A 24604-nucleotide genomic window follows, 5' to 3' on the forward strand; every position below is an offset into this window, starting at 1 on the left:
GGCTCTCAAACACCTGTCCCACACGGTGTTGAAAGACTGTGCTCAGTCGGTGCAATTCAGACCCTATTGTTTGAAGAACATAAGGGTCATAACATTGGTGAAGCTAGGCGCAATAAGGGCTTAACACAACGGTCGGATGCCAGTGATACAGCACCTATGAGGATGATACAGCGAGCGTATCCAGGTGTAGCTCTGAGCCCCACCCTTGCCATCTTGAATATATATAGATGATACATAGATGAATCGTTTTCTGCGTTCAGTGATGATGCATCTGATACAAGTAGCATAGATGAAGTGTTAGCGGCTTCCATGGTGGTGTTGTTCATTGATATTTTCAAGAATACCTGAATCTCTTCGTGACTGATGGACACTCTTTGAGGCTAGCTGAATCTCTTCCTGTGTGGGACCTTACAAAGCGATCTTTTCAAGACTACCTTACAAATTGAGCTTTTCCTATAATCGTTTCAATACTACCTTATGCTTTACAAGCTTGGCTACATACCACCTACAAGTACTAAAGCCAAGGGTGCACACGAGGTGTTTATTTGCAAGCACGCAGAACGATGAAACAGGATCGAAAATCTATCTGTAGCTGGTGCAAGGAGAGCAAAGTCGCGCTGTGTACCATGGACTACTTCGTTGATTATTACGCACCTCCAAAGTACTGAGTGTGTAATACAGTGTGTTACTGTGTAAATAGTATGTGAAACTGTACATATTGTAATTTTAGTGAATTTTACCACGTAATATTGTGACAATAAACATTTATTGTAGACACATTACTGACACATGTATCACAGTTCCATGGAAAATTATGAACATTCTACTGTATACATATTGTAAAAGTCACAAATATGCATCATATACGATAAAAGAAACAAATAAAACCGCATTGGAAATGCATAGAAAAAATATTTGAAAATATATTTGTGGCAACACGCGGTGCTTGAATGGCCTGCGCGACCGTGTCTGGGAGCTTTACACACGGGCCACCAGCCCCTGATGACGTCACAGCGCACCTTGTCCACGCCCTCACAGTCAAAGTAAGTGGAATTTGGTAATTATTTTTACATAGACATGTTCAGGGACGGTAATTTATCATTATGCAAAGAAAAATGATATTTTGGGGAACATTTGATGTCATGCATTCTGGGGGAATTTCACAATAAACACAGTGCATCACACTGGTTACATGGGGACACTCGTTTTGTATGACGTCTGTTTCACATGATGAACATGGAACGGATTAAATTCGTTATGCGAGGTACCACTGTACTTACGAACGTGTACATCTTTTCTCAATCTATGATGGCTTTGGTTACATTTAATAAACAGTTTACAAGCATGAAAACTTCCCAATCAACTGTTATTGTTATAAACAGCCTCCTAGTGCTTCGGAGCTCATTAACGGTTTAATAATTGTAAACAAAGCCGCAAAAGATTGAGAAAAGATCTTCTTCCTGTCTGAGAAGACAGGTTCGTAAGTACTTGTGTAACTGTTTCGTGAATCTGGCCCCAGAGCCTTCCCCCCCCCCCCAAACAAGATGGAGGGTGGAGAGAACGAGCGGATGCTAAATTTATGACATTTTCGCTCATTGTTTACATAATTGGGGAATACTATGGCAGTTTTTGAGGCTACAGATCTCAGAGGCACCCAGCTGTGGTTTGTTTTCATTTGCTGACTTTCTGGGTACCTACCTTTGTGGTGACATAAATAACTTGATATATGAATGCCATGGCTCTCTGCACCTCTGTGAATGGGGCCAGGTTCTAGTTCCTGATGCCCGGTAAGTCGAAGAACTCCGCGACTGATAGCACCTAGTAGATGACACCTACATCAGAGATGGAAGCTTTAGGGAGCCATCAGGGCTCAACCAGAAATTGGGTGAGCCCAATTTCTGGTTTTATAAAATCATTAGTTAAAAAACAAATTACCTGGTTGAGTTAGTGTAAGATACTGAGCAAAGAGGTGAAGGGCCAGTTTAGAGAGACCATAGATCTTCACATGGTCAGCAAATGTCTTCAATTCTCTTGACTGTCTTGGACTGAAGAGGCTTAAATCCTCCAAGGATACAAGCTTATGAGACTCTGATGAGACAAATATGATCTTGGGCGTTGTTGAACGCTGTATGACATTGAGAAGTAAGGTGGTGAGAAGGAAAACACCTGAAATTACACAAAATTATTAAGTAATATATCTTTATAAGATACTGAATACTTAAAAGGATAATTTTTCATTCACCGCCTGAAGAAGTACAAGATGTTTATTCAGGTAAAGGTACATACATTGAAATGAGTTACAAACACAATGTTGGATTTCTAGATAGTGCTAGTAGATATAATGCCAGAAGCCACTAATATGCGACAGCATTTTGAGTAAGGTGTGGGGGGAAAACACTTAGACTAAAACTTAATACTAATCGAGATCAAAAGCATAAACTGAACTGAAAAAAAAAAGGAAAAAAGAAAGAGTGAATGATAATAATTACATGATGGATGGAACAGCAGAAAATGCAACACAACAGCAGAAGGAATTTTAACTAAATAAGCAGACGACTATAATTTTCTTTAAGTATATACATGACGGATATCAGCAGTTAAAGAAATTGGTCAATAATCAATATTGTTTGAAAATAGCAAGACATATGTTGTTGACATTTAGGAGGTAAGGTAGGTTACCTGGAGTTTATTAGGTAGTACTTAGTTTTTGTTTTAAACTGGTTGAGTGGTACAGCCTTTGACATGATTGGGAAGGTCATTCCACATTCTGGGTCCCTTGATTTGTAGAGCATTTCTAGTTTGGTTAAGGTGCACTCTTGGAATATCAAATAGGTGTTTGTTTTTAATGTGGTATCCATGGGTTCTGTTACAACTTTCTAGAAAGCGTTTAACCCTTAACCTGAGCATGGCGTATATATATGACAGGGACCGATGGTACCATATGGTACCAAGTAAATTTTTTCAAACTTGTTCTAACGCTTTCAAATTTTTTATGCATAATCTACTAGGCAAACACTCCAACTTCGTCTAAATGATCACCAACATAACTTGAAAAACAAAAAAAAATTAAAAAAAATAAAAATTTAATATTGAAAATTTCAGATTTTCAGATCAGCTGCAAAAATATTAAATATCACCAATTGTTCATTAAGTGTTATTGTGCTCTCAGAATATTATATGATATTAATTTTAACAGATTTAGAATATAGATTTTCAGTTTGGTTTACTGTAAAAAAAAAAAAATCGTCAATATGGCATTTGAAATATGCACCAAATTCAGATTAGCAAAATTTATAACTCAAAATGTTTAGAGGTTATGAAAAATCCATTCTAATAGGATTGTAGAACAGACAGAGGTGCACACTATATGTACAAATGGTGAGAATTGGTCAGAAAACGGATTTTTTGAAGCTGACTCAATGTTGAAACTCTAGTTTTAGAGATAACTGAAGTTGAAGTTATTGACAATGTATAAGGTAGTTCTAATTCATTAATTTACTTGTATGTTTTAATAAACATTGTTTGGCATTCGTACTCGAATATGTGAAAGTAGTAGGTCAATGTGTGTTGAAATGAAGTCAAGGAAAAATACCCCCCCCCCAAAAAAAATACATAGGGATAATTATAATAAAGATGATTTAGGGGATGTATTTAGGGTATACTTTATATTAGTCAAAAAGACCTAATCCAGTCCCTAATCATCAAAACAATCTAAACAAACAAGGAAAATAGTTTGAAATCTGTGAAAAAAAAAATTCAAAGTCCCAAGTTTTGCCCGTTATGACTGATTTATTTGTCGACCAATTTAATTCTTCACATAGTTATGGAAGGGTATGCATTCTCTGGGATGTAGAAGTTACAACAAAATCGGATAATAAACAAAGAAGAAGAAAAAAAAGACTTTGAATGTAATGAAACACCGTTTCTGGGCAAGACCCGGAGGCTCCCCGGAGCTCTACCAGGCTGATATGCTAATGTCAGACTTTGGCATCAGTCATGTGTATGGAGTTCTGTGGGCCTCCCGGGAACCACGGCCAGAACCTGGCTCCCCCAGAGAGGCATGGGGAGGAATGGCCTATAGAAACCCTCGTGTGGTTGGAAGCATTCTATGTCTGCCATCGACCGAGTCAGGCACCCAAAACGGCAAGCGTCCCAAAACAAAACCCCTATTCTGGTGAAAATTGCTACCAAAAGCCGAACAAGTGGATACAGTTCCCAAAAAAGAAACAAGCAAACGAGCATTACGTCACACGTCACCGTGCCGCTGTCTGCGCAACGACAGCGGCAGAGGAACAGCTGAACAAGGCCAACATCTTGAGGAAGCACAGGGGCCAATAAGCACACATTAAAATGCGCAAACTTGTCCCCCCCCCCAGGTAAACCTGCAGAACAGTAGCAGCCTCCTGCCATTTGAGCGTGTGGTCCCAAACCTGCACACAGAAATAACAGCACATGAGACCAGAAGGCATGGCAGGATGTGCAGAATACCCCCGTTGAAGAGCAGAGGTGCAACAGGTACTCTGAGAGAGAGCTCTATCAACATCAGAGGCCCGAGACTGTTCAACACGCTTCCGCTACACATAAGGGGCATAACTGGCCGACCCCTCACAGTGTTCAAGAGAGAACTTGACAAACATCTCCAAAGCATACCTGATCAACCAGGCTGTGACTCATACATCAGGCTGCGAGCAGCCGCGTCCAACAGCCTGGTTGACTAGTCCAGCAACGAGGAGGTCTGGTCGACGCCCGGGCCGCAGGGTCACTGAGCCCCGGAAACGCCTCAAGGTAACCTCAAGGTGGGTCCAACAAAACCCGTGCCATGCTCCCTGAGAAAAGAAAGGGCAGTCTGCAAGCCATGAGGACTCTGGAACCTTATAACGCACTCAATATGGGGGAAGAACAACTGTACTCAAACGAGGACGGATCCATCACAGAGGCAAAATCCGGGTCACGCAGGAGGTAAGCAACAAGAGCCTCCCGTACCTCTTTAGGCAGGATGTGAGAAGTAGAAAACCTCTAGAAGGAAGGAGCCGAGGAACCCAAGGGAACTCGGAACCGAATCTGGGGAGGAGCCGACCCCAATTCACACTCATACAGGGAAGGGGGAGGGGGGAAGAACCCCCTCCCCCCAAGTCCAGGTTCCTATAACCAAAATGGGGCAGCCTCAGGGCATCCAAGCAGGCAACCAACCTAGCGGGTTGCAGCAACATAATCCTGGCATGCAACGCGGATGCCGCTTGTACCCGAACCTTAGTGACAATAGAATGGGTAAACTGGAGCACGAGCAGAGAACACGTCTAGCAAGACTCAGGGTCAAAGGTGTCATTGACCCAACAGGCAGCATGATGGAGGCAAAACTGGTGACTGTCACCCAGACATGGGCACAGAACAACCTTCATACTCGCACAAGGTAAGGTGGAACTCAGAGGACACATCCATCAGTCAACTGAGCCCCGACCAAGGGGTTTCCAGGGCCCTTTGGTCGTCATCTACAGAAAGCCCAGGCAAGGTACTGCTAGCTGGTTAACTTAAAAGCTAACAAGGGGAATGAGCAAAGAACTGGACCCTGTGATGTGTACAAGCACAGGGGCCTAGAGGAGGGCCACCAATATACCCCTATGTGGACTAATAGCCAAACAAGGCAGACCCCCTCCTGGCAAAGAAAACAGAAATAAAAGAAAACCCCCCGCAAAAGTACAACGATACCAGAGGGAACAGGAACATGGCCGCCACATAGGTAAGCAGACGGCCCAGCACCTTGTGCCCCAACCAGCAACACCACCACTTCCTACCCAAGGCCAAACGAAGGGCCATGAAACCCCATCTGGCTCCAAGGGTGGGGTAAATGCCGAGTAGCAAGAACCCCTATGGAAGTGGAACCGTGAAGGCTCTATGGAAGGTAACCCTAGAACCCAAGGGCAATACTTACAGAGCGCCTAGGGAAAATAGCCCTAAGCGCATGCAACCTCACGACACTGTAGTTACACTTGGCCACCGCATCACAAGTAGCAGTTAACACCGCAATGGCACAAAGAATGCCAAGAAATCAAGGTCACAGTTGACGTCCGCTCCAGATCGCATTAGTCAACGAACTGAAAGTGTGAGTAGCTGGCGTGGGGGGGGGGGGGGTCCAGGGCTTCCCCCTTCCCCTTCTGGGAAGGGGAGGGCTGTGTGGACGAGCAGTGCAGCAGCAGTGTATGACGTTTGCTAGTTTCTTTAGAATTTGGGGGAGTTCTGACTCACTGTTCGGTCTTTGGTTGTAATTTCTTACCAAGTGGGGTCTGTTTTGTTATGTCTACCTACCTTTCTGGGTGCCTAACCCCGGTTGATGGCAGACACGAAATGCTCCCAACCACATGGAGGGTTTCTATAGGCCATTGCATCCTGTGCCCCTATGAGGGGCCAGGTTCTGGTTGTTGGTCCCCGGTAGGCTGAACTTTAATTGACCGAAGACCAAGACTAATATATCATATATCAGTCCGATAGCGCCAGGGAGCCGAAGGGGCTCCCCACAGAAAAATAAGATTTTTTCAGGTTTCTTGATCAAGAACGTGTTTCACTTTTATATGCTCCCATTGAAGTCACAAATCTTGTTCAGGTTCTATACTTCAGTTACACATTATATTTACAGAGTTTGCTGTATAATACACAACATGTAGCATAAAAATATGATTCAACTATTTGCATTTTAATTTACAGATACTTGCAAGTCACACTATAAAGTAGTCATCACAAAAAGCAAAGAGTGCATGGGCGATGCGGTGATGTTGGTATGTGTTCATAATGCTGATTAATTAATACACTCACCAAGGTAGTTGGTCTGGTAAGTAATGTCAAGTTCATCACATGTCAAGATTGGAGGATGATGAAAGATGGCAGCATTGTTAACAAGCACATCCAGCCTTTGTTCACCTAGGAATCAGAGAAGAAAACATGCTGTACATCGATAATATTATCCAAACAAACATTGTAGAATAGGTAGGCGGCAATTTAGACTCTGGCCAATGTACTGGGGACTGAGGTCATACGTCACTATTGTTACTCAAGCTGGGAAGATGACCAAAACTAAAATATTGCAAATGGGCTAAAGTCCCTAATTTTCCAATTCTTCCACTTAAAGAAGTTACAATTAAAAATTAAAAATCTAGTATTCCATATAATGAAATGCATTTTTCTGGTGGTCCCTCAGTGGTTCCCTGAGCTACTCAGCCTGGCAGCCAAGACTAATGCACCCCCACCCCCTCCCTGGTGAGGGTGTGGGGGGGGGGGGAGCAACAGTGAGGGTGTGGGGGGGGGGAGCAGCAGTGAGGGTGGGGGGGGGGGAGCAGCAGTGAGGGTGGGGGGGGGGAGCAGCAGTGAGGGTTGTAGGGATGCTTCCAAGAAAGCGCGCCTTGCCTCACCTGCATCGGACTCATCACATGTTGACCCAAATGTATCTACATCTGAGGTTACCTTATCGCCATTAATCTCCACTTTCGTCAACCCAACACCAACATCTACCACCACCAGTCAATCAAATAAAATCGAGTCCAAGCGCAGTTAAAAGCTCTGTACCTCAAGATACAGTCCTTGCACCACTGCTTTTCCTTATTCTCATATCAGATATAGACAAAAATACAAGTCACAACTTTGTATCATCCTTTGCAGATGACACAAAAATCAGCATGAAAATTACCTAGAAGACATTGAAAAACTTCAAGCAGATACAGTGGCACCTCGACATACGATTGCCCCTACTTATGATAATTTCGAGTTACGATGTAAATTTAACCGAAAAATGCGACTCGACATCCGATGGGTCGTTGACTTCCGATATTTGTTGGTACACGTTCGGGTCGACCGAGCGCGTGGTTCCCGGTCACGCGGCCAACCTGCCTCAGTTTACTACAGCTGCCCGCTTAGTGACGATCGCGCCTATAAGAAATTCTGCTTTTGTGGTGAATTTTTGCATTTTGAACATTAAAGTAATTATTATATATCACGCCATGAGTCCCAGGAAAGTCAGTGGTAAGGCTCAACATATGAGATCCCATGTAAGAATGACCATAGAGGAGAAACAAGAGATCATTCGTAAATATGAAGATGGTGTGCGGGTTGTTGGACTGGCTAGGTAGTACAACAAATCTCAGTCAACGATATCCACCATACTGGCTAAGAAAAAGGACATTATGGGTGCTAAAGTGGCAAAAGGCGTATCAATAATCATGAAACATAAAACACAAACACTTGAGGATGTTGAACAGTTGTTATTAATTTGGATTCACAACAAGGAGTTAGCGGGTGATAGCGTTTCAGAGGCCATCATTTGTGAAAAGACAAGAAAATTGCACGAAGACCTTTTAAAGAAAACCCCTGGAACGAGTGATGCAGAAGTGAGAGAGTTTAAGGCGAACAGGGGATGGTTTGAGAAATTTAGAAAAATAAGTGGAATTCATAGTGTTGTGAGGCATGGGAGGCTGCCAGCGCAGACAAACCAGCGGCTGAAAGATTCATTGGAGAATTTAAAGATTTTGTGCAGAGTGAGGCATACCTACCACAACAAGTGTTTAATTGTGACGAGACTGGAAAAGATTGCCAAAGAAAACATACATTACCAAGGAGGAGAAGTCATTGCCTGGACACAAGCCTATGAAAGATCGGTTTACTCTTGTGTTGTGTGGTAATGCGAGTGGCGATTTGACAGCTGAGGAAATTTCTTCAGAGGAGGATGTGCCAGTACAGAATATCACTTCCTGAACAATTAAGAAAATGTGTGCAGCATGGGAAGAATTGCAAACCTTTGCTGAAACGACTCACCCAAATCAAGCTGCAGTAGGTCGTTGCCTTAAGCTATTCAATGACACTGTGATGCATCATTACAGACAAATGTTAAAACGAAGGGAAAAACAAATGTCTCTTGAGAAATTTGAAGTGAGACAAACAAGCACTGAACCACAACCAGGTCCTAGTGATATTCAGGCAAAACGTAGGAGAGAGAGAGAGTACCCCAGAGAAAACATCACTGCCTGATGTGATAATGGAAGGGGACTTCCCTTCCAAACAGTAACAACTCTCCTCCCCTCACCACCATCTTCCATATGCCATCAAGAGCCCTCCATAAAGGTAAGATAAACTTTGGTACTTTATTGTAGTTAGAAAAAAACATTGTATTCAGTATAAAATGTATTTGTATGTTAATATTTTGGAGGGTGGGGAACGGATTAATTCAAATCCCTTTATTTCTTATGGGAAAAATCGCTTCGATTTACGATATTTTGACTTACAATCTGTCTCTGGGAACGGATTAGCATCGTAAGTCGAGGCCCCATTGTATTAATAAAATTTTTGAATGGGCAACAGAAAATAACATGATGTTTAACAGTGATAAGTTCCAGGTACTGTACTCAGGTACAGTAAAAATGAGGACCTTAAACATAATACAGGGTACAAAACACAATCAAATGTGCTCATAGTGGGAAAGCAGCATGTAAAGGATTTGGGAATAATGATGTCTGATGCCCTAACGTTTAGGGAGCATAACCAAGCAAATATTGCGTCAGCGAGAAAAATGATTGGATGGATTACGAAAACTTTCAAATCCAGGGATCCCATCACAATGGTTGTACAGTGGTACCTCGGAATGCGAGTGTCCCTGTATGCGAGTTTTTCGGAAGACGAGCAGGATTTACTCCAAAAATATGTCTCGGAAGGCGAGGGTTACCTCGGGACGCGAGTTTGTTGATACGTGTACAGGCCGACTGGCGCGTGGTGGCATGGCGATCGCGCCTCAGTTTACCAGTGTCTCGTGTCCAGTGACTATCCCACCTGAATTCTTCACAAGAATTTACAGTTTTTTATCGTTTTTTTGGCCATTTGAGCATAAAAGTTGTCATTATATATCTTGCCATGGGTCTCAAGAAAGCCATTGGTAAGGTTCAACCTAAGAAAATAGCTGTGAGTAGAGGCAGTAGAGGATGTCCCTTCTTGATTAAGAAAATGTGTGAAGTATGGGAAGAACTGCAAAGTTTTGTTGAAAAACTCACCCAGATAAAGCTGTAGCAGGCCGTTGAATTGACCTTTTAAATGATAATGTGATGTCTTACTACAGACAAGTGTTAAAATGTAGGGAAAAACAAGTGTCATTAGATAAATTCTTAGTAAAACAAGCAAGTCCTAGTGGTATGCAGGCAAAATGTGCCAGAGTGTGCATACCAGTGAAGTCCTCACTGCCTGATGTGATAATGGAAGGGGACTCCCCTTCCAAACAGTAACTCCTCTCTTCCTCCCACCTCCTCACCATCTTCCATACGCCTACAGCATTCAACAGCAAGGTAAGTAATAACTTGAACATAGTTTTGTAGGTTTATTTAGATGAATTAGGTATAAAAATTTAGTTTGATGTGGGGTTTTTGGGGTAGTCAGGAACGGATTAATTCATTTCCCTTTATTTCTTATGGGGAAATTAGCTTCGGAATGCGAGTTTTCGGAATACGAGGCGTCTCCAGGAACCAATTAAACTGAGGTATGCCTGTACTGTATTATACAAATCACTTGTACTGTCCCGTCTAGAGTACTGCTAAGTACTCACTTCCCCTTCAGAGCAGGAGAGATTGCTGAAATAGAGTGAATACAGATAATATATATATATATGGCATACATAGATGCAATAAAGCACCTAAATTATTGAGATCGTCTCAAAGCTCTCCAAATGTACTCACTAGAATGAAGACGAGAGAGAGAGATATAAAATAATAATCACATGGAAGATACTAGAGGGCCAGGTACCAAATCTACACAGTAAATAACAGCGTACTGGGGTGAACGATATGGAAGAAAATGCAGAACAGAACCAGTGAAGAGCAGGAGTGCCATAGGCACAATCAGAGAACACTGTATAAACATCAGAGGTCCGCGGTTGTTCAACATCTTCCCAGCGACCATAAGAAATATAGCCGGAACAATCGTGGACATTTTCAAGAGAAACTAGATCATTTTCTCTAAGGAGTGCCGGACCAACCGGGCTGTGGTGGACATGTGGGACTACGGGCCACTGCAAGCAACAGCCTAGAGGACGAAACTCTCACAAGTCAAGCGTGGCCTTGGGCCGGGCTTGGGGAGTAGAAGAACTCCCAGAACCCCATCAACCAGGTATCAACCAACCATGTAAATAACTATGCTCCATCAACAATGATCATCAACATAAGTGGATCAGGACTTCTCTTATTAGCGAGTACAAATGAAATACTGTCGCATTTATGCCATGAACCTGTTAATTTTTCCCTATAGATTTTTTTACATATACAGGTACAGTACAGTATTTTTTTTCTCATTTTTCCAACATTTCTTGTTTACGAACTTACACAGTAACCGACGGGTCTCATCCTCAAGGGGTTTGCAAAGCACGTGGTTCTCTGTGTAAATACTTAAGTGTAGTTACAGGATGAGCGCTAAGCTCGTGGTGTCCCGTCTTCCCAGCACTCTTGTCATATAACGCTTTGAAACTACTGATGGTTTTGGCCTCCACCACCACTCTCACCTAACTTGTTCCACCCTGTCTACAATTCTGTCTGCAAAAGGTGAATTTTCTTATATTTCTTCAGCATCTTGTTTAGTTAGTTTAAATCTATGACCTCATGTTCTTGAAGTTCCAGGTCTCAGGAATTCTTCTCTCTCAATTTTATCGATTCCAGTTACTATATTGTATGTAGTGATTTTATCACCTTCTTTCTTCTAGCTTCTAGTTTTTGCATATTTAATGCCTCTAATCTCTCCGCGTACCTCTCGTCCTTCAGTTCTGGGAGCCACTTAGTGGCATGTCTTTGCATTTTTTCCAGTTTGTTGATGGGCTTCTTAATACTATTGCACTCCGTTGCCTCGACCCGTCGTCACTCATTTTTCTCCCTATTACTGAGCGAGTGACTATTGCTCGTGTCATGAATTAAAATATTTGTAAAAAATTCAAATTTTATCCGATCAATCTGGGAGTGTTGTAAAAATGAGTGCCCTTAGATTACGCACAATTTGATACCAAAATGAACGACATAACACGAAAATTGATGTCAGAACACTGGAAAGATATAAATAATTTTGTGGTGATGAGTGTCAAAAAGTGTCCAAAAGTTAAAATATTTGTTAAATTCATATAATTCTGTATTCCATCTCGTAGATTGTTTAGAAAAAAAAGCTTCGATAGAAAAATGAGGGCAGTAATCAGAGGCAATGTATCGGACTGGAGAAATGTCACAAGTGGAGTACCACAGGGTTCAGTTCTTGCACCAGTGATGTTTATTGTCTACATAAATGATCTACTAGTTGGTATACAGAATTATATGAACATGTTTGCTGATGATGCTAAGATAATAGGAAGGATAAGAAACTTAGATGATTGTCATGCCCTTCAAGATGACCTGGACAAAATAATTATATGGAGCACCAACCCGTTCTCGCAAATTTAATAAGTCAATATTGACTTATTAAATATGTGCATAGGTGACATACTTAACATAATAGTTTCCCTTGAGAAGCTTCATAGAAAACACCGACCTTACCTAACCTACTTAGTATGTTAAGATAAGCATCTTATTGCTTCGTAATTACAATTATTACCTAACCTATACCTATAATAGGTTAAGTAACAATTGCAATTACGAAGCTATAAGATGCTTATTTTAACATACTAAGTAGGTTAGGTAAGGTCGGTGTTTTCTATGAAGCTTTTCAAGGGAAACTATTATGTTTAGTATGTCACCTATGCACGCAACAAATAAGTCAATATTGACTTATTAAATTTGCGAGAACAGGTTGCAACGGAGCACCACTTGGCAAATGGAATTTAATGTTAATAAATGCCATGTTATGGAATGTGGAATAGGAGAACATAGACCCCACACAACCTATATATTATGTGAGAAATCTTTAAAGAATTCTGATAAAGAAAGAGATCTAGGGGTGGTTCTAGATAGAAAACTATCACCTGAGGACCACATAAAGAATATTGTGCGAGGAGCCTATGCCACGCTTTCTAACTTCAGAATTGCTTTTAAATACATGGATGGCGATATACTAAAGAAATTGTTCACGACTTTTGTTAGGCCAAAGCTAGAATATGCAGCGGTTGTGGTGCCCATATCTTAAGAAGCACATCAACAAACTGGAAAAGGTGCAAAGACATGCTACTAAGTGGCTCCCAGAACTGAAGGGCAAGAGCTACGAGGAGAGGTTAGAGGTATTAAATATGCCAAAACTAGAAGACAGAAGAAAAAGAGGTGATATGATCACTACATACAAAATAGTAACAGGAATTGATAAAATCGATAGGGAAGATTTCCCGAGACCTGGAACTTTAAGAACATGAGGTCATAGATTTAAACTAGCTAAACACAGATGCCGAAGAAATATAAGAAAATTCACTTTCGCAAACAGAGTGGTAGATGGTTGGAACAAGTTAGGGGAGAAGGTGGTGGAGGCCAAGACCGTCAGTAGTTTCAAAGCGTTATATGACAAAGATTGCTGGGAAGACGAAACACCACAAGCGTAGCTCTCATCCTGTAACTACACTTAGGTAATTACGTGAAAAGAAAATTACAAGCCGCCGACCAGTGGGCAGAGAGCACCACGCCGACCAGGCGAAAAAGGTACAGAACTGCATCAAAAGGCCCACCTCGACAACAAAACCCCAAAGTCCCAGCACGACTACAACACGTGCCAAGACCCAGAAAGATCAGTCGGCAAGCCAGGAAGACCCCAGAGGGATCTTCCTGGCTTGCCTCGTGTGACCTGGTTCTGCCTTCTGGGGCAGAAGGCAGAAGCGGGTCACACACGAGGAAACAAAGCCCCCTGAACCCACAAAGGGGCCCCAAGAGGAAGAAACCTCCGGAACAAAACCAAAAAACCCAAAGGAATGCGGAATCGAACTAGGGGGAGCCCAAACCACCACATTTGCCGGCGTAGATACACCACAGAAAGGCAAAGCACAGCCCCCAGACAGAACTCCTAGGGAAACGGTCAAAACAGACCGAAAAACGAGGGACAAGGTGTGGGAGCAAGCATAACAGACAGGGACACTGAGCCCAAACCCAAGGGTCCAGACCCAAAACAGACAAAACAGAAAACCCAGTGTAAAATCAACACTCAAATGTTCCCAGAGGAACAGGAAACGGGCAGAAAACACCAGAAAAGCAAAGAAACGACAACAGGAGAATAAAACCCCTGAAAAAGGTGAAAAACTCGCCCAATACGCTTGCTTGCACACCCAGGCGCATGTAAACAAACCGCAACGCTGCCCTGGTGGCCACGCTGGGAAACCAGCAGAAGAAAATGGCCACCAGAACAGAGGGCTGTGACCGACGCAAAAGATACAAAAACATGCCAGTAAAAGTGGGAAGCAAGCAGACTGAATGGACGAAAAACTCCGCCCAGAAGCAGAAAACCTAGGCAGGGGCAAACTGCCCCAGAACTGCCAGCAGGCATCCCCCACAGCCCCGGGAACCCGCAACAGAGGCCCCGGGGCAGAGCCATCCTCCAAGCCCTCCGCCCTTAAAGAAAAGGAAGAGTCCATGGGAAAGGCAGCAAGAAAGGGCTGCTGATAAGATCCAGAAGCCTTGGCAGAAGGAACAGGCTCAAAAACCTCCGTCCCCAACCCGAACGGGGCAGCCCCCGAAAACCGCCCGAGTCTCGGCCCCAACTAAACCCCGAAACCCGCAGATGGTCCAGAGACGGGAACAGGGAGGGAAAGGGGCGAACAGCACCTAACCAAAATGGGGGCGGCCTCGGGGCATCCGAGTGGGAAACCAACCTAGCGTGTTGCAGCAACCTAACCTAGCTTGCAATTCGGATGCCGCCTGTACTCTGAACAGTAATAATATGAGGAGGGTACTGGAGAACAAGCAGAGAATCTCTCTCGCAAGACTCCGGGTCAAGGTGTCGGTGACCCAACAGGCAACATCACGGAGGTAAAAGTGGCGACCGTCACCCGGAGACAAGGGCACAGCAACCAACAATCCCGTACAAGACAGGTTGGAACCCGGAAGACACATTCAATGGTCCACCGAGCCCCGACAGGGGTTCCCAGGACCTGTAGGCTGACTGCGATGGGAAGCCGGGGAAAGGCGTTGCTAACTGGTTAAAAAACCCAAAAATAAAAAGGGGGTAGAGGACAACACTGAAAACCTCTGCGACATGTACAATCACGCGGGCCTAGCAGAGGGTCACCAAACACTACCAGTGGAACTATAGCCACACTAGGCAGACCCCCACCAGGCAAATGAAAATAAAAACAAAAGAAAAACCCCGCAAAAGTACACCGTCTCCAGAGGCAACAGGAACCGGTCGCCGCTTAGGTGGCAGGCTGTGCAATACCTTGACGCTCTAACCAGCACAATACCAATCCCTTCCCAGGGCTAAACAAGGGTCCCAAGTCCCAGCTAGCCCCAAGGGTGAGGCAAATGCCGAGAAGCAAGAACCTCTACGGGAATGGTTCCCGAATGCCTCAGGAAAGATAACCCTGTCACGCAGGGGAAGGTTAGGGAAGGAAGTCCATAAGCGCATGCAGCCCTGGCACTGATGAGGTACTCGTGGCCACCGCACAACACAACACACGGCAGTGAACGCCACACAAGGCAAACACCGCCTAGGAAACTGAGGCCAGAGAAGCGTCTATCCCGGTTGACATTACCTTACAAACTGATGCTAGGCAGCTGGCGCGGTAGGTCCGGGGCTCCCACCTCCCCCTCTCGGGGCGGGGAGAGCTGCGTGGACGATTGACGCTGCAGTAAAGTGTGATGTTTGCTCGTTTCCTTGGGATTGTAGGGAGTTTCTACCTCTCTGTTCAGTTTTTTGTTTTAGTTTTTTACCATGTGGGGTTTGTTTTGTTATGCCTACCTTTCTGGGTGCCTAACCTCGGTCGATGGCAGATAACGAAAACCCCAACCACAAGGGGGTTTTCCAGGGCCATTGCTCCCCGAAACCTTTCTGAAGGGGCCAGGTTCTGGCGCTGGTCCCTGGTAGGTCTGAACTCCTTAGCAAATGTCCCGGTCTAATATAACATGCATTAGCCCGATAAGCTCCAGGGAACCATAGGGGCTTCCCACAGAAAGACATGGTCACTTTTAACCAAATGAGGAAGGTACTGAATGTCAAATATCTCTTCCTCTTTCCTGGTAAATATCAAATCCAGCATGGAGGGAACATCCCCTTACCTCATCCTCATAGCTTGTTTAACATGTTGAAACATGAATGCTTCCAGGATAAGATTTACGAATCTACAAGTCCAAAAATCTTCTGTTCTAGCTTCATATGCCTCCCAGTCTATGGGATACATACATGTATGTATGTATGTACAGGTATGTATGTATGTACAGGTATGTATGTATACATACATGCCTGTATGTATAAGCATTCAACTTACATTTCATGAATTCCTGAGCAAATAACTGTATTGAGGAGAAATCTGTTAGATCAAGATGCAAGAAATGAACATGTAGATTTCCAGTTGCTTTAGAGAGAGTTCTTGCAGCAGCTTCTCCAGCCTTACAGCTACGGCATGCCAGGTACACAGTTGCACCTGCAAGTAAATTAACTTCCTGAATACAAGATTATTCAGTTTATGAAATCTTAAGATTTAATTATTATTTTAATTCTTTTTAATTCTTACATTAAATTTTCCTAAGGCTTAAAAATTTGAAAATCAGGATTTTAAAACTTCTAGTGTAAATTTTTTTTAACCAGTAAAACAAGGATCTTATAATAAAAGTTGAAAATTTCCATTATAAAAATTTGAAAACAAAAAACCAGCATTGAATGTAATGAAACGCCATTTTCTAGGTGAGTCACAGAGGCTCCCTGGAGCTATCCAGGCTGATATGAATGTACCTAAACTTTGACATCAGTCAGTGTGGGTGTAGGCCTACTGTGGACCACGAGCCAGAATCTGCCCCCCCCCCCTCACAGAGGCACGAGGAGCAATGGCCTCATAGAAATGCACATGTGATTTGGAGCATTCTATATCTGCCATCGACCAGGACAGGAAAGGTGAGTGCCACAAAACAAACTCCTATTCTGGTTAAAACAACAAAAATAGACAAACGAGTGGACAGAACTCACTAAATGAAAATGAGCAAACAAGCATGACATCACCCGCGCCACATGTCTGCACAGCCCCCCTTTTCCTGGGAGGGGGAAAGGGGGAGCCCCAGACCCACGTGCCAGAGATCCACACCGCAGTTCTGAGGCTGGATATAAAAAACACATGAAAAAACGCCGGCCGGAAGGGAAGGGAGGGAGGAGGAGGGATGCCAGGAGCCTCTGGGACTCACCCAGAAAATGGCGTTTCATTACATTCTACGGTCGTTTTCTGCGGAAAGCCCCTAAGATTCCCCAGAGCTGCTTCACCAAAGACGAAAACTAGAGCGGTCTTACCCGGGACCCAATTGGTTCTCACATCTCAACTCGAAGTCGAGACAACAGGGTGCAACCGCCGACCCAAAGCGACACAGGCCCGACTAGGCCCAAGAACACTTACGAGGCAGCATACAGCCAGGACCCTGTCGATCGCCAAAAACCTAGTGCCCGAATGTCAGACCAGGACATGTTACCGAAGACAGCTGCAACGGCAGCAAACTTATGATCGTCCCGCCCTCCTTCCCTGATGCCTTTCCACCCCCCAATACATCCCCTCACCACTGACACCACCATTTATTATGAATTCTTCATTTTGACCATGGAATATGATAGAACGTTGTTACAAACAACTGAAATGGTAACATTTTCTCAGCTAATTTGGCGAAAAGCAGAGAGTGAGTGAACTATCGAGGTGGAGCATGGAGGCGCCAGCCACGTGTTGTTAACTACCTGATAACTAATAACCAGCGCTCACCATTGACCCCACCTGCATCCACTGACAACAACGTCCACCACCTGCCTCCCCTGACAACACCTTCCACCACCTGCATCCACTGACAACACCTGACACCACCTGCCTCCCCTGACACCACCTGCCTCCCCTGACAACACCTGACACCACCTGCCTCCCCTGACAACACCTGACACCACCTGCCTCCCCTGACACCACCTGCCTCCCCTGACAACACCTGACACCACCTGCCTCCCTGACAACACCTGACACCACCTGCCTCCCCTGACAACACCTGACACCACCTGCCTCCCCTGACAACACCTGACACCACCTGCCTCCCCTGACAACACCTGACACCACCTGCCTCCCCTGACAACACATGACGCCACCTGCCTCCCCTGACAACAACGTCCATCACCTGCCTCCCCTGACAACACCTTCCACCACCTGCCTCTCCTTCCACCACCTGCCTCCCCTGACAACACCTGACACCACCTGCCTCCCCTGACAACACCTGACACCACCTGCCTCCCCTGACAACACCTTCCACCACCTGCCTCCCCTGACAACACCTGACACTACATGCCTCCCCTGACACCACCTGACACCACCTGCCTCCCCTGACAACACCTGACACCACCTGCCTCCCCTGACAACACCTGACACCACCTGCCTCCCCTGACAACACCTGACACCACCTGCCTCCCCTGACAACACCTGACACCACCTGCCTCCCCTGACAACACCTTCCACCACCTGCCTCCCCTGACAACACCTTCCACCACCTGCCTCCCCTGACAACACCTGACACCACCTGCCTCCCCTGACAACACCTGACACCACCTGCCTCCCCTGACAACACCTGACACCACCTGCCTCTCCTGACAACACCTTCCACCACCTGCCTCCCCTGACAACACCTTCCACCACCTGCCTCCCCCTGACAACACCTTCCACCACCTGCCTCCCCTGACAACACCTTCCACCACCTGCCTCCCCTGACAACACCTGACACCACCTGCCTCCCCTGACAACACCTGCCTCCACTGACACTACCTGCCTCCCCTGACAACACCTTCCACCACCTGCCTCCCCTGACACCACCTGCCTCCCCTGACACCACCTGCCTCCCCTGACACCACCTGCCTCCCCTGACACCACCTGCCTCTCCTGACAACACCTGCCTCCACTGACACCACCTGCCTCCCCTGACAACACCTGACACCACCTGACTCCCCTGACAACACCTGCCTCACCTGACTCCCCTGACAACACCTGCCTCCCCTGACAACACCTGCCTCCCCTGACAACACCTGACACCACCTGCCTCCCCTGACAACACCTGACACCACCTGCCTCCCCTGACAACACCTGACTGACACCACCTGCCTCCCCTGACAACACCTGATACCACTGACACCACCTGCCTCCCCTGACAACACCTGACACCACCTGCCTCCCCTGACAACACCTTCCACCACCTGCCTCCCCTGACAACACCTGACACCACTGACACCACCTGCCTCCCCTGACAACACCTGACACCACCTGCCTCCCCTGACAACACCTGACACCACTGACACCACCTGCCTCCCCTGACAACACCTGACACCACCTGCCTCCCCTGACAACACCTGACACCACCTGCCTCCCCTGACAACACCTGACACCACCTGCCTCCCCTGACAACACCTGACACCACCTGCCTCCCCTGACAACACCTGACACCACCTGCCTCCCCTGACAACACCTGCCTCCCCTGACAACACCTGACACCACCTGCCTCCCCTGACAACACCTGACACCACTGACACCACCTGCCTCCCCTGACAACACCTGACACCACCTGCCTCCCCTGACAACACCTGATACCACCTGCCTCCCCTGACAACACCTGACACCACCTGCCTCCCCTGACACCACCTGCCTCCCCTGACAACACCTGATACCACCTGCCTCCCCTGACAACACTGACACCACCTGCCTCCCCTGACACCACCTGCCTCCCCTGACAACACCTGACACCACCTGCCTCCCCTGACACCACCTGCCTCCCCTGACAACACCTGACACCACCTGCCTCCCCTGACACCACCTGCCTCCACTGACACCACCTGCCTCCCCTGACAACTTCCACCACTGACACCACCTGTCTCCCCTAACAACTTCCACCACTGACACCACCTGCCTCCCCTAACAACTTCCACCACTGACACCACCTGTCTCCCCTAACAACTTCCACCACTGACACCACCTGCCTCCCCTAACAACTTCCACCACTGACACCACCTGCCTCCCCTCTTCCACCACTGACACCACCTGTCTCCCCTAACAACTTCCACCACTGACACCAGTCTTTTCTGACAACCCCCAATGAGAATAACTTCCACCTCCTGCCTCCTGGCACTAAACCCCCAACTACTGACACCACTTGCCCCCAGACTCCAACCCTCACCAATGACACCACCTGCCTCCCCTGACACCACTTGCCCCCAGACTCCAACCCTCACCAATGACACCACCTGCCTCCCCTGACACCATTTTATCATCCATCAACCATTTCTCACTGGAAACAATGGATAAGCAAAATAAAATACTGTACAACTGTTTACACTTTGGTAAATCATAGTTGATGACAGTGGCTGTCATCAACTATCACAGCTCGGTCTTGGTGATCGCTTGAACGAACAATCCTAATTTAATCGAACATTTGTATGTTCAGTGGAACATTTAGTACCGAATTTAATTTGTTCGGGTCATCCGGGAATTCGATAGAGCGGGGTTTGTTAGAGTGAGTGTTAAGGATTATGTGTCTGCTATGTGGGGGCTAGTATTATGGAGTAGGGTCAGCAGTTAGAATTCAGATGTATCAAGTATTGGAGATCTTAAAGGCCCGGCCCCCAATAAAAATATAAGAGTAATACTTATAGTGGCTTACTGAAAATGTCAGCCTAGAGGTAGATCATAGATCTCCTACACAGGAAGAATGGATACTCCTTTAAAACTAACTAACTTATTTATTAACCCCCTTAACAACCCCCATATACATTCACACCAATAACAATAATTACTTTACCACACTATCTTACGTTAAAAGCCTTGGTCCACATAAGCAGGATACAAGGTTTTATAATGAGCACAAGCTAGGGTAAAGTCTACTAGGCAAGGGACACTAGCAAGGACTCTAGGTAGCTTACTGGTACTACTGGAGCCCACGTGGTTCCACTGAGACCCCCTTAGAGTAACTTAGCAATATAAACACTAGTGATCACCTAATTAATTATTACACAGTAATACTTTACACATTAGAACATTCTTATGCCAGAAAATGTGAACACAACTCAGTACTTATCTTGGTAAAAACTAGACACAGAAATAGGTAAGGGAGAGAAGCAGAAGGAAGGGGAGAGGGATGCAGAGATCTTAACACCACGACGCCAGCCCAGAGAAGGAAGCCAGCCTCGATGCTCAGCTTTCTCCAGCTCACTCGCTGCCGGCCGACTACTCGGCTAATCGTACAGCAGCCCTATATCCAAGTTTACTCAGATCTACTTTACTAATACTTTCTAATCATTTGTAAACATAGTTGATGCCTATTTTATTAATTAATAATCAATCACACGCTCAGTCTTTAAATGCTCTGTGAGAAACAAGATTCGTCTTATGTCTCGCAAGGCAGATACGAACAGACACACATCTACAAGTGTCCCACATAATATAAAGTAGTTTATTTAGCTCAATTTGACCTCTGGTTTCCAATTGAGGAACCCCAGGGTCGTAACAGTGAGGATGCACTCCAATATCTTTGTGGCAACTCCCACCTGACAGCTGGGGTGAAGCAGACTGCCTCCGGCATTTGCTCTGTCAACGCCTCTTTTTTGCCAGACTTCCCCCCCCCCTATTGCGGCCAAAATATGCCACTTACGATTTTTTTATTATTTTTCCCGTGATCAGGGAACACTTTTATAGGATGATTTTTTTTTTTTTTTGCGCCTGTGGGTGTTGAAAGTGAAATAGCCCAGAGCAGCTTAGGGGTTAACAACCACAAAAGCTATACTTTATATACCAGTCATTACAATCAGACCTACTCATAGAAGACAAGCAGCATGTAAAAGATCAGGGAATTATGTTGTCTGACAATCTGACATTTAGTGAACATAACGAAGAAAATATAGCAGGCCAGAAAAATGATAGGATGGATTATGGAAACATTCAAATTCAGAGACCCAACAGCATTGCTAATACTATTTGAATCACTGTTGCTGTCCCATTTTAGGTATTGCTCGGTACTGTATTCAGATTCCCTTTGAGAGCAAGAGAGCTCTGAATTAAGAGGGAATACAAAGAACATATATGGCATGCATAGAAATGATAAAACATCTAAATTATCGAGACCATCTTAAAGCTCTCAAAATATACTCTTTGGAAAGGAGATGAGAAAGGTATCAAATAATATACACATGGAAGAATGCTTGAAGGCCACATTCCAAATTTTCACAGCAGAATAACAACATACTGGAGTGAAAGATATGAAAGGAAATGCAGAATTGTACCAGTGAAGAGTAGAGGTGTCATAGGTACAATCAGAAAACACTGTCAGAACATCAGAGGTCCACAGATGTTTAACACCCTTCCAGCAAGCATTAGAAATATTGCCGAAACAAAGGTGGATGTATTCAAGAGGCATAATAAGTTCTCGCAAGAAGTGATGGACCAACCAGGCTGTAGTAGACATGTGGGCCTGTGGGCCACTCCAGGCAACAGCCTGTTTGACTAAGTTATCACAGGTCAAGCCTGACCTGAGATCGGGCTCCAGGACTAGAGGAGCAGGTTGGGTTGGGTTAGGGTCTCAGGTCGTCCGCAGGGTTATTAGGTCAGCCAGCCTGTGGTCTATCCCCGTGCCCACGATGTTCGTAAGTTTGCTGCTTTGGCTACCGTCTTTGGCAACATGTCTTGGATTGACATTCGGGCACGGGGTTTTTGGAGGTCAAACAGGGTCTGGCCGCTCGCTACCTTGTTACTGTCCCTGGACCTGGTAGGGCCTGCTTTCCATTGGGTCATTGGTTGCAGCCAGTTTTTTCTACTTCCTGTTGAGGAGTGAGGACTGACTGCCTCCAGGGCAAGTCCCTGTATTTTTCCTTGTTTATGGGTAATTACTTCTGGGGAGCAGACAGGGCTCTTCCCAGAAAACCAGCGTTGAATGTAATGAATGCAAGGGACAATCCAACAGGGCACCAGGATACTGGGACACTACGCTAGTACAGTACCTTCAGAAAGTGATATGTAAGCCGACAAAGCATAGTTAAGGCAGCTGTGAAGGTCGAACTCGGAGCGCTGATGTGCAGCACATGTGTAACTAATGCACCCCACCGGCCAGGACACTCTGACCTGGGAGAAGACAAGCCAAAGATAATGAACTTACTCCAAGACAAAAGCCACCATAAGCAAGGACGACTAAGGGAGCATCGTCCAAACACTCCAAGGAAGATGGCCCCTGGCAGTGCAGTGTCAGCACTGGGGAGCACACAGTGAAGATAACCCTAAGCACATGCAACTCTAAGTGCTCCTAATTGTTGGTTCAAACTACACCATAGTGTACAGGAACAGCCTTAAAGGCAAAAACCACCACTAAGCAGAAAGCAAATACTGGAGCCAGAGCGAGAGAGAGGAGACCTGACACACACTACCATCAGGGGTAGAAATGAAGGTGGAGTAGCTGGCTGACCCACGGCTGCCTCCCTCCTCCCCACAAACAAGGAGGGGGGGGGGGGGCAAACAGGCGGGTGCTAGTTTCATGAAAATTTGATTCATTTACATTGCTGGGGAAGAGCTATAGCAGTTTCTTGAGGCTGCAGTTTTGTTTAAGGCCAGTAGTGGTTTATTTTGTTTTGCTGACTTTCTGGGTGCCTTTCTCAGTGATGGCATAAACAACTAACTTTATATATAAGATGCCACTGCTCCCTGCACCTCTGTGAGGGGAGCCAAGTTTTGGCTCTTGGTCCCAGATAGGCCACACAACTCTAACTGATGGGACCTGGTACTGTAGTACCAGACACCATCACAGATAGTAGCTTCTGGGAGCCACAAAGGGCCCCCCCCCCAGAAAGTGGCATCTATATGGCATCATTTAAAGGGAAAGTTAGCTAATTATGAGAAAGCTTACCTTTCCTGGCTAGATCAAGTGCTGTGGAGTTGCCAATACCACTGTTAGATCCTGTCACGATCACCACTTTCCCCCTCACTCTGTTTTGGCAGTGACACTTTATGGGTGTATCCAGTCTGTCAGGAAGTCAATACAGGTCAAACTATAAGAACTTTGAATATTATGTAGCATATTACAATAAAGATTATCATACCCAAAGTGGGCCATCCAGAGTCTTGGGGGCCCCATGCATGACTATGCCTCGAAAAAACATTAAATATAATGAATGCCTCATTCTGGTGGGTTCTTGGCGGCTCCCTCTTGGAAGCACTTGGACAGAGCTCCACACGTAATGCAGGAAAATATGAGAAAGACAAGAACTGCCCTTTAAGGAGGGTGATTAATGGAGTGAAACACATGATGGAAGTGCTTAGAAATGACAGGAAATTGCAAAGTGATGAGGCTGGCAAACTTTGGTCAATAAGACAAGACCTCTCAAAGGAGGATAGAGAAAAGCTGAAAATGAACCTCACTGAAGCAAAATGTCTACATGGGGATAGAAATGAAAAAGAAAGAAATTATTTGTTTCTACAAAGAGTCAGGGACTGGAAATCTAGTGAAATGGTACATAA

The 24604-nt window shown here is 45.4% G+C and overlaps 1 protein-coding gene across 4 annotated transcripts in view; it reads right to left on the minus strand.

The window, feature by feature from the left end:
* LOC123771614 (retinol dehydrogenase 13) overlaps nucleotides 1-24604 on the minus strand; it is a 62860-nt gene that overhangs the window by 12305 nt on the left and 25951 nt on the right. For all 4 annotated transcript variants that reach the window (XM_045764204.2, XM_069313411.1, XM_045764203.2 and 1 more), the window contains exons 3-6: nucleotides 23994-24109; nucleotides 16385-16540; nucleotides 6808-6912; nucleotides 1936-2166 (exon numbers count right to left, since the gene is read on the minus strand). In XM_045764204.2, the coding sequence (XP_045620160.2) occupies nucleotides 1936-2166; nucleotides 6808-6912; nucleotides 16385-16540; nucleotides 23994-24109 (608 nt within the window). The remainder of the gene's footprint in view (nucleotides 1-1935; nucleotides 2167-6807; nucleotides 6913-16384; nucleotides 16541-23993; nucleotides 24110-24604) is intronic.

The sequence above is a fragment of the Procambarus clarkii genome, chromosome 75, assembly GCF_040958095.1.
Source record: "Procambarus clarkii isolate CNS0578487 chromosome 75, FALCON_Pclarkii_2.0, whole genome shotgun sequence".
Classification (NCBI taxonomy): Eukaryota; Metazoa; Arthropoda; class Malacostraca; order Decapoda; family Cambaridae; genus Procambarus; species Procambarus clarkii.